General features: G+C 50.1%; 2 protein-coding genes across 2 annotated transcripts; one reads left to right on the forward strand and one right to left on the reverse strand.

The window, feature by feature from the left end:
• Positions 1 to 1583: 1583 nt before the first annotated feature.
• Positions 1584 to 3440, reverse strand: KRP23_4203 (Kinase D-interacting substrate of 220 kDa B; the record flags this gene model as incomplete). The annotated part of the gene is made up of 3 exons (XM_067889132.1): positions 1584 to 2735; positions 2810 to 3064; positions 3126 to 3440. 3 exons carry the CDS (start codon positions 3438 to 3440, stop codon positions 1584 to 1586), a joined length of 1722 nt encoding a protein of 573 aa, XP_067748321.1.
• An 11990-nt stretch (positions 3441 to 15430) lies between these two features.
• Positions 15431 to 16873, forward strand: KRP23_4204 (Choline-sulfatase; the record flags this gene model as incomplete). Its single annotated transcript, XM_067889133.1, has 1 exon — positions 15431 to 16873. The coding sequence occupies one exon, from the start codon at positions 15431 to 15433 to the stop codon at positions 16871 to 16873; it is 1443 nt and encodes a 480-aa protein (XP_067748322.1).
• Positions 16874 to 17660: the final 787 nt, after the last annotated feature.

Consider the following 17660-nt stretch of genomic DNA (forward strand, 5'->3'; position numbering starts at 1 on the left):
GGGGATACTCTCGTTCGTGGTGGCTCACACTCTGACAACTCAGACGACGTATCTCATTGATGGCGTTGATATCTCTGCATCTCGATTGATCTTGTTGTCGGCTTGCGCATCGATCATTTTCACAGCATTTGCCATAGCCATTTCAGCCGTGCTCGTTTTCCCAGTTCCATTCTTCGTGTTGACGCTGGCTCCAGTGTTTTATGTGGCGCTGGTCATTTCGTATCGGATCATTCTGGGAGCTCGAATCTTTCACCAAATGCTGCAGCATCGTGACCAACTTATTCGGTATATTACCTTTGTGGCAGCGCAGAACGTGATGGTCGTCACGTACCCAGCTTACGAGACGTTGTTCCGCGTCGCGAAAGGGTCATCATACCAACTGCCTGTCATTCTCCTCTTACCATTGATCAAGGTCTTAGTGAAAAATATTGTGTTTCGATGCATGACAAGCATGGAGGATATGTTGCCGGAGGCTGTCATTTTTACGGTGGATTTCTTCAACTCGGTGTACATTGCTACTTGCATGCAGAGTTCATCTTCAGCAACAGCCATCATAGCCATCACTGTGACTGACCTATTCCAGACCATAATCATGCTCTACGGTCTGCATCAACGCACCTCGACAATTCTCTCAAGGCTTCGTCGCTGTATGGATACTGTCCTAGAGTGCGACACCCTACTCGGCGCCCTTTGTACTTTGTGTCGAGATCCCAAGAAGTTTGGAAGGCAGGCACGAACTAATATTACAATCCGCTCCTGCCTCCCCCTCGTTTTATCAGCAGAAAGCAAGGAGCTTCTGGGAAGACTGGAAACGATTTCGACCACCATAAGTTGTGACGGTGACAAACCTTCCGGCTTACTCAAACTCGCATCGTCGCCAAGCGTGAATTACATTGAGTCCCCTAAAACCAACACAAAACGCAAGATCCACAGCATTTTTGTTCAAAAGCGCAGCGACGTGATTCATCCGTTGAAACCCACATGGGCGGTGAAAACCGTGAGTCCACGCGGTAACCAGAACATACCCACTCAGGGCTCGACAACAATTCTTCGTGAAAACCTTGAGGCACTATTCACTACAGAATGCATAGTCGTCACTGCTTACTTGGAGACCCTGGTCCCCTTGTTCTACTGCTGCTACATGGCCGTGATGGTTCATCTCCCGAGCGCTCGCTACCACACAGAGATGACCAATGTGACACCCGAAAATGTGAGAGCGACGATCATCCCTGTGTTCGTGTTCGGTTTACTTCAGATCGCGACGTTCGTGCTGCTAGCTGCCGTGATCAAGCGGAATTGCGGGATGGGGATGGTGTACCAGCTCGCGTTCGTACTGGAGACGCAGATGCCGCTGATTCAGGGAAAACTTATTTTTTGGATGCTGATCACGTTGTGCTTTCGGGTGGTTCACTTCGGTACGTCGAGCTTCTGCTGCATCGATAGCCTGCTTACTTCCTTATGCCTTGAACTGTGTCCACACAGGTGTCGACTTCACTTTTCAATTTAAAAACCAGGGATACCGTGCGTAATTAATCAACAGGGGCCGCTCCATGGAGCTATGGACGTGGGAGTGAAGGCCTCAATTACGTTTGTCCAGTTCTCGGCGCCATCACCGCGTCGCAAACTACCAGCAATTCGTCATGCAGCTGGAGCAGCAGAGGGTGATAGAGCTGCTGGTCGACAAATGTTTCGAGCTGTTGCAGGAAAGCTGGCAGTGCCGATCTCTGAACTGGTAAACTCACCAGCAATGGCACGACCTCATGGCAGTATCCAGCACAAACGAGAATATCGAGAAGTGATGTCCACGAGTTGGTGCAAGCCACGCTCGTGATCCATTTCGCACATAGTTCAGCCAACGATTCCAACGAGACAGCTCCAGATCCATTCTGCGATATCTCTTGGTCTTCAGGCTCATTCTGACGGGTTTTATCTTCGAGGAGCCATATTTGCAGGCAGTGCTGTACGTCGACAGGGAAGCGAAAGCGCAGCAACGTTGAGCCACCTGGGCTTAACTTGTTGGCGAGGAAGCCAATTGGGAACAGCGGTGCTCCATGACGTAGCAGCAACTGCACCTTAGTATCGCGGACCTCCAAGCTTCTGAGTTCAGCTTCCAGTTCTGCACTATTGTCCTCGGTGTTGCCCAAAACGCTGGTACCAGCTAGGAACAGACATGTCATACCGCTTTTGTCTACGAACGCCAGAGGGTTTGCTGTCCCAAGCTCCTGCAGACCTCCGAGCTTACTGACGAGACACTGCAATAGCAGCTCCATTTCCTTGCCCGAGCCAAATTTTGCTGCATAGTGCGCTGGTGTCTCCATATCCTTCGTTACCGTCGTCAGGCTGTCTCCCGTCGGGTCCAAGCCGACGAGTAGCTCCATGAGCGCAGGGTTCCGACACAGAATGGCTCGATGCAGCGGTGTCTCGCCTGCAGCGTTGCGTGCCGTCACCGACGCGTACTCGTTCTCCACAATGAATCGAACCACCTCCTCCGATTGTATATCTACAGCCTGCAGCAGCACTGCCCCGCCGAAATCGAGTCGCTGCGGCAAGGAGACACATTGATGATGGTTCACGAAGAGCTGCAGCACGTTCAAGTCGACCCGTTGCAGGACGAGAGTCAATGGAGAGATGTCTTCCACGTCCTTCAGGTCGATGTTGGCGCCGCGTTCTAGAAGCAGGTTCGTCACCAGTAGTCCTCCTTGTTGAACACAGCCGTGCAGTGCCGTCCTGCCCCTCTAGCGAAAGAAAACAGATCACGGCGTCAATCGGCAAACGCACTACCCACGCATCTCGTTGTTCCAGCACGGACCTGGTCCTGAGCGTCTATGCTTGCACCCGCGTCCAGCAAGCATTTGGCTACTTCGTATGCTTCGTCACTAGTTGAACAGAGCAGCGCTGTCTTGCCGTCCTGCCAGGAACGCAAGGTTGAATCGGTCAGGCTCGCTGTATCCCCGACAACTAACCGGTGCACTTGAATCTGCGCGTCCACGTCAGCGCCGAACCGAAGCAGGAGCTTCACGACGTCAATGACCAGCTTCACTCGCTCGTCCTCCTCAGCCCGGCACTACAGTTTACCACCGAAATTAGGTTTGGCAAGTCTCAAATCCAGTGAGCTCCTCTCTTACGTCTACGACTAGGTTGCGGCGCACAGCTTGGCCATGGTGGAACACGCAGCGCATGGTCATGAGATTGAGGCGCAGAATGGCCACCATCATTGGCGTCATGCCGTCGTCATCGTCTCTCGTGTCAGGGTGCTGGCCCGCTTCGAGCACGAACTGCATGATCTCGAGGTTCCCTTCCCACGCCGCCGTATGCAGCGCCGAAGCGCCCAACGTACGCAAATGGAAGTCGGACCAGCTACAGAATCGCTCCTGACGTTGCGTTCTGGACGTCGAGTCCCCAGTTCGAACTTGCTGCAATGGGGACACGTTCGACGTCATTTCGAGGAGTACCGTGTCCGACTGCTGTGCTTACCCGTTGAAGGTCGAGCCATTCGGAGAATTGACTGCGTAGCTGGCGCATAGTTGCGACGTCAGAGTTGGCGCCGGCTGCCAACCACGCAGTGTGGACTTGGGCCATGCTAGGCGAAGGCGATTCCGACGCTTTCCCAGCTGCTGCAGTGGGTGTCTCCATCGGCGAAAGATTGGATGTGTGCTGCTGCTAGCCTCTGTTAGACGCTCCAAGGTGAGCACATGTCTTTGCCGCTGGAAGCTGGAAGACGACGGAAGACCACCGCACACCAGCCAGCCTAATAGCATTACACAAGTCGTGCAACTGTTGAGCCGCATGGAAGCGGGGTACGTGTTGATAAAGGTCGAGCTTGTTGAGGCAAGAACCCGTGAAATTTTCACGCCGCGGTCGTATTCGTACCATCTGGCAAATGCCTCAAGTATGGTACCGAACGGGTTCGTACTTACAGGAGGCCACGGTCAATCAATGATCTTTTTGATGCTGGCAGGAATGACACAAAAGGCTGGCACAAACCAATCTCGCCATGTGTCAGACTCCGCGGTCCGCTGTGCAGTCCACCATCAACGTTGAGAGTTCAAAGTGACACCTCGAGCCAATCTCTTGTGCGCATCATCTTCCTGCTACACTGTACTACGGTATGAGCACACTTACTAATAATATTAGCGTCGTCCAAACGGATATAACATCCATTTGGACGACGCTGCGGAGCTCGCGATTGTACACCAGCGCACTAAAGTGTACTAGTATGCACTACCTCGGGTGATGAATTGTTGGAGACTCGTAAACTGTGTTTGAACGGGTATATCGTGTATCTGCTACTATGCATTACCCCAGTATATGTGTTTAGAGGTCCAGGATGTAGCATGCATGAAAATTTTCGTACATTACGACAGCCAATAAAAGTTGCATGGAACAAAGACCCCAAGTTCCAAGAAAAGCCGCGGACAGTTTCGCCTTTATTCCGAGCTTCCAGACCAACTCCGTTCCTAGTATCACCACCACCTTCGGTGATCAGGTTGGGATGGTCTCTGTGGCGCCAACACCACATCACCCGAGCGTCGCTGCAAACTCGAGCGGAAGTGGATGGAGAGTCCGTGGCTCTAAGCTTGTGCGTCTATGGCGGCGGATGCAGGTCAGCTACTACGGCGGCAAATATTCCATCCATCGAGTGCTCGCTCTAGAGGAATACACCAAGAATACCTCGCCAGCACGAGTGCTACTGGTATTTCTCGCGACCCCACTGCCGATGGTAGTTCTTGTCTACAGCGAAGAATTGATCCCGCTGCAAGATTTGAGCGAAAGCTGGAGTGCACATTACGGCTTATGGATTCGAATAGCAGTGCTGGTGACCATCGTGACCCACGGATTGCTTATACAAGGGGCGTATCTCATCGACAACTTTATAATCCCCGTGTGTCAAACGCTTCTACTCTACGTAATTGCGACGATAGGCATCGTCGTTTTATCGATGATCTTAGCAGCGCAATTGGTGTTCCCCATCCCGTTCTTCGTTTGGCTCATGACGCCGCCATTTTACCTTCTGCTGGTTACTTCGATTCGAGTGGTTGTGGGGCCGCAAATTATGCGGCAAGTGCTTGCAAACCGAGTCCAAGTAAGTCGTTGCGTTCGTTTTGTGTGTGCTCAAACTTCGACAGTTGCAATTTTCCCAGTCTACGAGATGCTGTTTCGCGCCGCAGAAGGAACTCGGTACCAGCTTCCTGCGGTTTTGCTATTACCCGTGATCAAAGTGATCTCGAAAAACGTGGTGCTGCATTATGCAAAAGCGTTGGAGGATATGATTCCTGTGGAGGTCATTTTTACGGCAGATTTCTTCAATGCGGTGTACATTGCGACTTGTATGCAAAGCGCGACTTCAGTGGTCACTGTTTTAGCCATTACCATCACCGACTTATCGCAGAGCATCATAATGCTCTACGGACTCCAGCGACGCACAACCAGCATACTGGTGAGACTTCGCAAAGCTGTCCACAATGCTAATGACCACGACGATATGCTGTCTATGATTTGCTCCTTGTGCCGAAACCCTGCAAGCTTTAGGAAGCAAGTTCACGCAGGCATTCGTAAACAGTCGTGCCTTCCTCACCAAATTTCCCAGGTGAATAAACGCCTTCTCGATAGTCTTAGCGGGATCCTCAACGAAAACGGCGCAGAATATGGGAAGCCCCCAGTCCAGCCTGTGCTCGCCCTGGGTCCTCGTTTTCCGAGTTTACTCACTCAGGACATTACCTCATCACCAGGGTGTTTTGATTTGATTTGTACACCAACACGAACGAAAGTCATCCATCCAGACATTCCCGGCGTTTACAAGCCTCCACTATTAGCGAAGAACGCAATTCCATCGCAGTATCCGGCATCGAACCGTTCTACTATCCTTGTAGAATCGCTCGAGACGCTTTTCACTACGGAATGCCTCATCATTACAGCCTACCTGGAGGCTTTCATGCCGTTGTTTTATTGCAGCTACATGCTGATCATGGTGCACCTCCGTAATGCTCAGTATCACACCGAGATGAAAGGCGTCACGAGCGAAAATGTTGGAGGCACCATATTACCTCTTTTTGTGTTCGGGCTGCTGCAAATTTTGTCGTTCATGCTGCTGGTGGTACTCATCAAGAAAAACTGTGGCATGAGAGCTCTCTATCAACTTGCGTTCGTGCTGGAGAAGCAAAGATCGTTGGTTCAATGCAAAATGATGCTTTGGATGGTTATAACGCTATGCTTCCGGGTCGTGCACTTCGGTACGTTGTTGAAGTCGCTTAGCTATGACTTGCATGACGACTTGTGTTTTGATTTATGTTTCTTTTGATGCAGGCGTCGATTTCAAGTTTGAATTTGTTCGGCTTGGGTTTCCAAAGTTCTGGACACCTCATGTGTAGCCATGCAGAAAACCCTTGGCGACGAATAGCCAAGTACGTGTAGTACTGAAGTACTGTGCTGGCGACTAATACTCGGTGGATATACAGTCCGTTTTGAGGATTTTATTTGAAGACACGATCCAAAACGAAACGAACCAAGCCCCATCAAGCACCAACTCAATATAGGTTTGTAAGCATGACGTCAATCGCTCCATCGTCTGGTCCGACAGGTAACTTGGTGTCGCGGATACCGACGAGGAGTCGATGGAAACTCTGGGGGTCAAAGCTTTTGCACAAATGGCAGTGCATGCAAGTCAGCTACTACGGTGGCAACTATTCTATCCAGCGTGGTCTCGCCTTGGAGGAATACTGCAGGAACACGTCGTTAAAGCGGGTTTTTCTAGTGTGCTTTGTCACACCACTACCAATGGTGGCACTTGTCCTCGGTCAGGAACTCATCCCGCTGCAAGAGTTGAGGGACGGCTGGAGTGCGAACTATGGGATGTGGATTCGAGCAGCTGTGCTGGTGGGCATTGTGACTCACGCATTATTGATCCAAGCCACGTTCCTCATCGATGATTTCGTTGTGACCGCGTACGAAAGGCTTTCCCTTTACGTGATAATGCCGGTATGCGCAGTTGCCTTTTCGATGGTAGTATGTGCAGTCGCGGTTTTTCCAATTCCGTTTTACGTCATGTTTGTGACGCCCCCATACTACCTCCTGTTGATCATCGTAATCCGAATAGTTGTCGGCGCAGATTCGTTTCAACGAATGCTAGCAAACCACGTCCAAGTGGGTCGATGTGTACGCTTTGTCTGCGCTCAGACCTCGACAGTATTCATTTTTCCGGTGTATGAAATGATTTTTCGCGCTGCAGAAGGATCAAAGTATGAACTCCCTGTCATCTTGGCCCTGCCTGTTATAAAGGTGGCCTTGAAAAATCTTGTGCTACATTTTGCAAAGGTTCTCGAAGATATGGCTCCTGTGGAAGTCATTTTTACTGCAGATTTCTTCAACGCGATTTACATTTCTACTTGCATGCAGAGCACGAATTCAATCACAGCAATTTTAGCCATTACAATCACGGACCTATCCCAAACTGCTACAATGCTTTACGGATTGCATCGTCGCACTGCTACAATTTTGCCGAGACTTCATCGTACTGTTAACAAGAAAACAAATCTTGAAAATAATATTCTGACTATGATGTGCTGGCTGTGCCGCAATCCTGAAAGCCTGAGGAAGCAATCGCACATTGGCCTCCGTAGACACTCAAGCATTCCGCATGAAATTTCTGCTGCAAATAAATGCTTGCTCGAAACCCTGGATCGAATCGCCACATATTCTGCCGAAGAATCCGCATCCCACCATCATCAGCCGATACGTACGCTCAGAAACAAGAAGGTCATTCATTCGATCGCACCTGAAGAAAAGAAGACGGTACCCCCTGCTATGAAGCGCTCCACTATCCTGCTTGAATCGTTTCAAGTCCTTTTCACAACTGAGTGCCTCGTCCTCATCGCTTTTTTAGAGGCTCTTATGCCATTGTTTTATAGTAGCTATATGGTCTGGATGGTGCATCTACCAAATGCCCAGTACCATGATGAGATGAATGGTGTCACACGTGAGAACGTGACGTCCGCAGTACTACCGCTCGTCGTGTTCGGGCTACTCCAAATCGCATCTTTCATGCTTTTAATGGTGGTTATCAAGCGTAACTGCGGAATACAGGCGTTGTATCAGCTTGCATTTGTATTGGAAGCACAGCGATCGCTAGTTCAGTGCAAGATGATGATGTGGATGGTGATCACGTTATGCTTTCGAGTGACCCATTTCGGTACGTTTTAGAGGTCATCGCGAGTACGCCAGGCTTGACTAACAACGTCTCCGCCCACTGTCTTTTAGGTGTCGATTTCAAGTTTGAATTTATTCGCCTCGGATTTCCTCGATTCTGGATCCCACAAGGGTAGTTATGACCTGAGATAGATAATGTGCCCAGTGAAGAAGAGCGCATAATAAGACAAACGCGTGATCTTGATGTACTTCAATTTAGCCTGAAATTATCAGCCAAGTAGCAGCAAACGAACTACTAACCGTTAATCCACGCGAATTGAAACGTAAAGTCCATGCCTGTGAGCACAAAACAACCATTATTTAATGACATTCGTAGTAGAAGTACTTCACAATACATGTACATACCGAAATGAACAACTCGAAAACAAAACGTGACAACCACCCAGAGCATCAACTTGCCCTGAATCAAGGACGTTTGCGTCTCAAGTACGAAGCCAAGATGGTATATCGCCTTCATTCCACAGTTGCGTTTGATAACAACGGCAAGAAATGCAAAAGATACAAGCTGCAGCAGTCCGAACACGAGCACTGGACGGACTGTCGAGCCAACGTTGTCGTGGGTAATTCCAACCATCTCAGTGTGGTACTTGGCACTCGAAAGATGGGTCATCATAATGATGTAGTTGCAGTAAAACAAAGGAACAATCGCTTCCACGTATGCGCCAACCACGATGCACTCCGTTGTAAAGAGTGACTCCAAGGTTTCGCAGATAACCACACATTTTGCTCGACTGGTCAGCCCAATCTTAAGATCGTCAGGAGGATTAGGCAAGATAGGGTGGATAGAATCGATCCTTTTTATCGAACGAGGCGTTTGAATGAGCTGTAATGACTTGTCAGTAAGGCCAGGTCTTATCGGCTTGCTGCCGGTGTTGCTGGTGGGGAGATTTTCATCTGCTGTTTTCTCCAGACTCTCCAAGTGGGCCTTGTCCACTTCGGACACAACGTGAGGAAGACACGAACGGATTCTAATATCAAGATTTGTTTGCGTCTTCAATGTTTCGGGATGTCGACATAGTGAGCACAGCATTGCTAAAACGTTGTTTTTATCTGCTGTAGTAGTGGTGACGTCGCACAGTTTTGATCGAATTGAGTTGGTGCGGCGATGCAAACCATACAGCATAATACTCGTTTGCAAAAGATCAGTTACTGTGATGGCCATGACGGAACTTAGAGAAGACGCACTCTGCATGCAAGTCGAAATGTACAGCGAGTTGAAAAAGTCAACCGTGAAGATGACAGCCTCCGGTATCATATCTTCCATGTGGTCTGTGCAGCGGAGTAACATATTTTTTACAGCTACTTTGAGCACCGGCTGGAGAAGAATAACTAGAAGCTGGTATCGCGAGCCTTCAGCGACACGAAACAAGGATTCGTAGATCGGATACACGACAGCTACCATGACCTGGGCGCAGACGAAGATAATGTACCGAATAAGCTGCGTGGAGTGTGTTACCATTTGATGAACAATTTGCCCGCCAATTATAATACGAAATGAAATGATGAGGAGCGAATAGAATAGCGGTGCCAGCGTCAAAACGAAGAACGGAACTGGGAAGACGATGTACGAAGCTATGGCAGCAGCAGCTCCAGTGAAAAGAGCTGCTGCAAAAGCTGACAACACACCCAGACGTATTTCCGAAATGATCACACCATCGATCAGAAACCTCGCTTGACCAGTAATTGCCTGGCCGACCACAAACGCTAAAATCCATACTCGAAGCCAGAAGCCATATTGCACGCGCCATCCTTTAGTTGGGTCTTGAAGGGGGATCATTTCCTGTAATATAACGAATGTAATCATAGGCACTGGCGTCCCAATGCACACTAGCATTACTCGTGCCAACGATACAGTTCGTGTGTACGTCTCGAGAGCTAACACTCGTTCGATAGAGTACTTGCCACCGAAATAGCTGACCTGAAGCCGCTTCCACATGCGCAGAGGGTTGAACAGCAATTGCCGAATGAGGCCAAAGAATGGGGTATCCACCGGACCCTGATTGGTTATCATCGGCTGAACTCGCGTTCCTGACGCTGCCATTTTGCTTCACTGACGTCAGAAGAAATGGCCAAGATGGTTCTGTTGGTAAGCCCCGAAAATGGTCTGACCAGGATAAAGATGGACAGGTTGAGTGCAAAGAGAATAAATTTCACTTCCTCCTATTCTTATCTGCTTTTACGGCCTATGAGCCCGAAGAAACGGATGTTTATACCACCAACCTATGCTATGAATCTGTGTTCGAATGCATTCTATCTACTTGGAACTAGTACTACATGGATTTCCTATCCAAGAAAATTCAAACGTGAAATCAACACCTGAGTAGAGATCAAAAGCAGGGTTAGCTTGTGCGAGCCAACCAGACGCCTCCATAGGGAACGTACCGAAATGAACGACCCGATAGGTAAGTGTCATCAGCATCCACATCACCAATTTCCCCTGAATCAATACCTTTTGCGTCTCTAGCACAAATGCGAGGTGATAGAGCGCTCGCATTCCACATTTCCGTAACATTAACACTGAAAGCACAGCGAAAGAACCCACTTCAAGGAGCGCATAGACAAAAATGCTGTGTACAGTGCCGGTCACAGTTTCTCGAGAAACTCCAGCCAGCTCAGTGTGATAGTGAGCACTTGGAAGTTGGACCATAGCCATTATGTACGTGGCGTATAGTGTTGGAATAACCGCCTCGATGTACTCGGTGAGTAAAAGGCATTCGCACGTGAAAAGAGCCTCTAGAGTCTCGTTGAGGAGATTGGTTCGCATCGGTAGAAATGTTGGCTGAGCGCTGAAATTCTCGACCGTCTGAATACGTTGCACTTGTACTGGTTTCAACATTCCATCACCGTGGGCATCCAAAGGCCGAACGGTACTGCTGTGTCTTCTTCTGCTCTTACACATGAACCTACAGTTGGAGCACATCGTCTGCCCGGAATCTCCAGTTTATGCCATTGCTGGTGAACTTGACAGAATAGAAGCCAAAACTCGCCTGTCCTGTGGGTTGTTGCAAATTTTGACAACCATAACTCTATCTGTCATGTCGAATTGGTGCGGAAGACACGAAAATTCTGTCAACCTTATGCCTGCTAGCTCTTCGAGTTTGGATGGATTTCGACACAAACCGCACATTACTCCAACCAAATCGTCATTTGGTGGGGAAGGCAGCGCTTGTTGTAGACGACTCATAATACTGTTCGTACATCGATGGAGATCGGACAATGCCAGCACGCTTTGAAAAATATCTATCGTCATAATGACGGCAACAGAAGTAAGTGACGACGCGCTCTGCATGAAGGTGGCCATGTACAACGAATTGAAGAAGTCGACGGTGAAGATGACTGACTCCGGGATGACGTCTTCCATGTGTGTCATGCTCAGAGCAACGAAATTCTTCAGGAAGATCTTGATTACTGGGAGCAAAAGGAATACCAGCAACTCGTACCGAGTTCCAATTGCTGTGTTAAACAACGATTGAAAGGCTGGGTAAGCCACAGCCACCAGAAGCTGCGAGCTCATGTAGCAGATACATCGAGCAAGTTGGTTAGTGTGATTTATCATCGTCGTCAGTCCGTCCCGCCCGAGGGCTGCGACGATTGCTACAGCCAGTAGCAAAAAATACACAAAGCTCATAGACAGGATCTGGAATGGTATCGGAAATACTGTGATTGCTGCCACAAGCACAGCCACTGCTGAATATGATACCGTCACAAAGATTGTGATGAACAAGAGCTGCCTCAACGAGATTGCAACGCCGTCAATCAGATATTTCAGTTGCGTGACCATTGTGGGCGCGCTAATGCCTACTAATAGGGCCACTCGAATCCAGTATCCATAGTTTGCTCTCCATCCGTCAGCTGGGTCTTGAAGCGGTATGGACTCCTGCAACAGAACCAGAGCGACCATAGGCAGCGGAGTGCTAAGACATACCAATAGCACCCTCCAGATAGTTGTGCTCTTCGTGTAGCTGTCCAAAGCGAGCATCCGCTCGATAGAGTATTTACTCCCACGACGACTGATTTGCAGCGAGTGCCAAGCATGAAGAAACTTCTGAACCAGTGATAACTCTTGCTCGGATGCTTTCTCGCTCGATGAGGTGCAGGTAGGCACTATCATGACTCACTGTGCGGATTGTGGTCAAACGTTTTCCAAGAATGATACCTTCTTGTCTAAACTGAGCAAGGAGGTGATGAACATGGCTGCTGCTATTTCTAGTTGCAAGAAGTCAAGTCTCTGGTCTTTGTGTTATCCGTGTTGTTAAAGAGAAGTTGTGGAGTCCGGGAGACTCACGTGGAGCTGATCCAGAGCAAAATCATTATTTAGATGGTAGCGACATCGACTTTCCGCGTTATCCACTCCTTAAGTATAGTAGAAACAAAAGTTGCTTGGTTGGACACGAGGGTGTGCGTGTTAATTGCTTGGATGTTTGTTTGTTATGCAGGTGCCAACTTCTCATTTAAGTTTTGGTGATACCCAGCTGAATAGTTGGCAGTGACAGGGGCAATCGTAGAAATGCGCGAGCTGGAAAACCCTCTCAGCCATTAGCAACCAAGCTACGTCGTAGATTCAGTGTAGGAAGTTGCTAGCTAGACCCAGTGACAGCAACGTACCTCATTGAAATGTGAAGCGAAGGTTTCATAGAATTAGCTTGCTGGAGCTTTCTGCTTTGCATCCCGAAACGTTCACCACGCTCACTTAATCCACGCGAAGCGAAAAGTGAAATCCATACCTTCACACAGTATCAACACACAGTTAGTAAGGGTAATCTACTCACCGGATAACTTGAAACGTTTTCATAAACCCACCAAAATGCACCACGCGGCAGCAAACCGTGACGGCCATCCAGAGCATCAATTTCCCTTGAATGAGTGACGCCTGGGTCTCCAACACAAACGCGAGTTGGTACAGCACGCCCATTCCGCAGTTTGTTCTGATCAAAAGTGCCAGTAGCGCGAAAGCCACAAGTTGTAACAATCCGAAAACAAACACTGGAACCACTGTTGCGGGGACGTCTTCACGAGTAATGGCTGTTAGTTCGGTGTGGTACTGGGAACTTGGGAGGTACGCAATACCCAACATGTAGCAGCAGTAGAAAAACGGAACGACAGCTTCCAGATATGCCGAAGTCACTATACACTCCATCGTAAAGAGCGTCTCTAACGTTTCTCGGAGAATGGTCGGGTATTTGGCCGATGGTTGCTTTTTAGACATGTTGGGTTTGCTTACCGAAGTTGAGTGACTGGGTTTATGACCACAAGGAATGACTGGATGAATAATATCACTTTGCTTTCGACTGAAACAGAGACGAATCTTGCATGCTCTTGTCAACAACCGATCGTACTCAGAAGTCGCTAAGATGTGACCAGTTGACGTTTTACCAAGGCATTTAATACCCAACCTTTCTTTTTGAACTTCCTCCAGGGTTTCGAGAACTTGTTTGTCGGCGTTATCGATAAAATGAGGAAGGCAAGAGTGTATCGTAACTCCGTCCCACGTCTGCATTGGAAATCGCTTCGGATCACGGCAGATGGAAGAAATCATCGCCAATACGTCGTCACCATTCGTACTTTTGATAACGTGTCGAAGCTTTGGTCGAATCGATGCAGTACGTTGATGAAGACCATACAGCATTGTGATTGTTTGAAACAGGTCAGTGGCGGTCATGGCAACGACGGATAGTGTCGAGGTCGAGCTCTGCATACACGTAGCGATGTAAATCGCGTTAAAAAAGTCGACTGTGAAGATCACGGCCTCGGGGATCATATCTTCCATGTGGTTCATACACCGCAGCAACAGATTCTTGACGACCACCTTGATCACGGGTAGAAGCAATATGACTGCAAGTTGATACTGGGAGCCTTCTGCGAGACGGAATAAAGTCTCATAGAGCGGATACACAAAGCCCAGCATGAGCTGCGCGCAAGCGAAGACAACGTATCGAACCATCTGATTATAGTGTGCCAGCATTGCTCCGAAAACTTCACCTCCCACCGTACCGCGAAACGAGATGGCCAAGAATATGAAATAAATCGGGGCTGTCAAGACGAAGAACGGGACTGGGAAGACAAATTGATCCGCAACAACCACTCCGACGACGATAAATCCGATTGATGCCCACGTCGATAGCGCTACTAATTGTAACTCAGATATAATGGCACCCTCGATAAGGAACCTTGCTTGTCCAGTAATTGTATGACCGACCACAGCTGACAAAATCCCCGTCCGAATCCAGAAGCCATAGTTTGCACGCCCTCCTTCTTTTGGGTCTTGAAGTGGGATCAATTCCGACGCGATGACAAGGGCAATCGTCGGGATCGGCGTGCTAATACAGACCAGCAGCACTCGAAACACTGGCGTGTTCCTTGTATACGTTTCAAGAGCAAGCAGTCGATGGATGGAATACTTCCCGCCGTAATAACTGACTTGTAGTCGCTTCCAAACATGCAAAGGTTGCTGACAAGGCCTGGAATGAACTGGCGAAAGATCAGTGACAAGCGGTTGGGTTCGGGTCATGGGCGTGCTGCGGCAAAAAGGAAAAGCAATCGGTGTCAGCTCTGTATTTCTGGTTGAGACAATAACTATTTTCGCCTGCCGTGGACAGTTCAATTGCATTAGACAATGTTTGACGTCAAAGCTACCAGCGACGTGCAGGATCGAAGAGCCAACGTCCAAGCCACCTCCACCTACGCTCCCATTGTCGAGACTGCAAACGCCGATCACTTCGACGCACACTGCACGGGGTTGTGCATTGGGCAGACTCGAATCCAATAGCAGTCCAAGCCCTCGCCAAGTAATGCACATGCCATTAGTGTCGTCTGCCAGTGTCTGCATTCCTCGAGTTATTTTGCGCAGAGATTGGACATGAACACTGCATTGCCTATCCATGCGTGCTGTGTGTGCAACTTGATGACCATTGTTGGGAACTTCGCCATGGTTAGTGATAGAACGCAAACTGACAATGCCTTGGAACTCGCTTCGATTGGCTTTGGTGGCGTGTCGGTCCTATCGGAGACCTTCAAGATGAGTCCTGCGCACGAACATAAAACCGATAGCTCCAGTCGTGGCCATCAAGATACCGTGAGCAGGGGCAAATGACTAAGATAAAGGGCTCCCGTTGCTCACGAGGCTTCTGGTGGTCTTGTCTTACACTGTGCTGCAGCCTGCAGGTGAGGATCTCCATTTCCGAATTTGCTTTCCACTGCCGTCGTCCAAGCCACCACTGCAGGATTCAGCATGATAGCTCGAAACTGGGCGTTCGCGGCTGCATTGGCCAGCTTCGGGTCTGTCGCTGATGCTCGCCCCAACATCCTCGTGTTCTTCCCCGACGAGCTGCGCTTCGACTGGGTCAACAACGGCACGGATACGGACTTCTTAGACACGCCCAACATCGACAGCATTCGTGAGCGGGGAGTCCACTTCAAGCGCGCCATCACCGCGTCCCCGGTCTGCGGTCCTTCACGTGCATGTTTCGCTGCTGCCAGTCACTACGAAGAGGTCGGCGTGCTGACGAACCGCTACAACTTCCCCATCAACCGCATGACGACGTACTACAAACTGCTGCAGGAGGCGGGATACCACACCATGGGGGTGGGCAAGCTCGACTTGAACAAGAACGACACGCTCAACAGCTTCGGCTGGAACCACGAGGGCGACCTGCACGCTGCGGAGTGGGGCTTCTCCGACATGGTCAACTGCGTCGGCGTCTTCGAGTCGTACTTCTTGTCGGAGCCGTACGCGAACGGGTCGTACGTCGAGCCGTACACCGACTACTTGCTGGACCACAATGCCACGGACGTCTTCCTGAATGACACCCACGCGCGTACGGACGGTGGCAACACCAAGATCGGTGACCCTCGTTTCTACAAGGACACGTTCCCGAACCCGCTGCCCGACGACCTGTACAACGACAACTGGGTGGCGGAGCAGGCCCTGCGTCTGCTTAGCGAGAAACCTGACGACAAGGAGTGGTTCATGATTGTCAACTGGAACGGGCCGCACTACCCCATGAGCATCACCGAGAGCATGTACGGCCGCATGCAGAACCGCACCTTCCCGCAGCCGATTGACTACACGGGCAACTTTACGGCCGAGATGCACAACCGCACGCGCGCAGACTACGCCGCCATGATTGAGAACATCGACTCGCACATCGGTCGCATCCTCTCGGCCGTGAATCTGACCGAGACGCTCGTCGTGTTCGCCAGTGACCACGGGGAAATGCTTGGCGACCGAGGTCTGTGGGCGAAGGACGTCCCGTTCCAGCCGTCGGTGAACGTCCCGCTGGTGATTGCAGGGGATGTGGTGGATGCTTCGATGCAGGGGACGTCGACGAACGCGGGGGTGTCGCTCATTGACCTTGCACGGACCTTCTTGGACGTTGGTGAGGTGCAAGACGTCCCTGCGCAGATGTCCGAGGCCTACTCGTTCCGCTCCTTCCTCGAGGGGGCTCCTCACAACAAGCGTGTCCTTCGCTCGGCACTTGGCACGTGGAAACTGTGGTTCGACGGCCGCTATAAGTACGTCATTGGTTACAGCGACGACGAGCCCATGCTGTTTGACGTGGACAACGACCCGCATGAGCGCACGAACCTGCTGCAGTCCACGAACCAAACCGAGCTAGTTCACTACGCGTGTATCATTCAGTGGCTGCTTGGTAAGGGCGAGGTCGTAGCGTAGAGCAAAGTACACACAACAAGACTTGCGTAAGACGATACTTGCATTTGTTCATCCTACAGAAGCTGCCTACATGAAGCTAAGTTGCCGATATAACACTATCTGCGTTCCTTGTTTTTGCGGCAAAACTAAAGTCTCCGTGCTCACTTAAATGACGAGCCTAGAGAGCGTGGGGCCTCCAAGTGGTGGATGCTGAACACAAGTGTGGTACTGGCCATCGAGGCTCGCCCCAACGCGCAGTGGCTTTGACATGGAGGCGTTTCCGGCCTCGATTGGCGGGGTCTCGCCGGACGATCGCCAATTAAACGTCCGACTTCCCTTCCGTTGGAGCAGTAGTGGACGCGTACGTAAGACGCCGCGATACAACTGGCTAAGACGCTCAACGCAGTCCATCCCGGTGTCTGAGCTCACTGCTTCATTTCGACTAAAAACGCCAGCGACTTTTCTGGTAGCGGTAGCGCCTCGTTGTTGCTCACTGTGTGCTAGAAGAGCTCGTAGTGCTTGCAGTCGGTAGTCTTCACCGTGCTGGGGGCCATGTGGTTGCATCACTATAGCCAAAATCACCACTTCTGAATGGGGTGAACAATACTACACCAGTGATATACAGCTCGTGCTCATAGCTTGCCTAAACACGCTTTCGTTGATAATCGTTCATTCGGTCACTTGAGCTGACCATCGAGCTGACCCCACGAACGGTGGTGCTAGTATACTTGCCCCAAGTTGTTCGCACTGTTAGCTGCACCCAATGTATACTAGATCGGCCCCGTACACCACGCTACCCGATAGCATG

This window comes from Phytophthora ramorum, assembly GCF_020800215.1.
Source record: "Phytophthora ramorum isolate Pr-102 chromosome Unknown Phyram_PR-102_s0003, whole genome shotgun sequence".
In the NCBI taxonomy this organism is placed as follows: Eukaryota; Oomycota; class Peronosporomycetes; order Peronosporales; family Peronosporaceae; genus Phytophthora; species Phytophthora ramorum.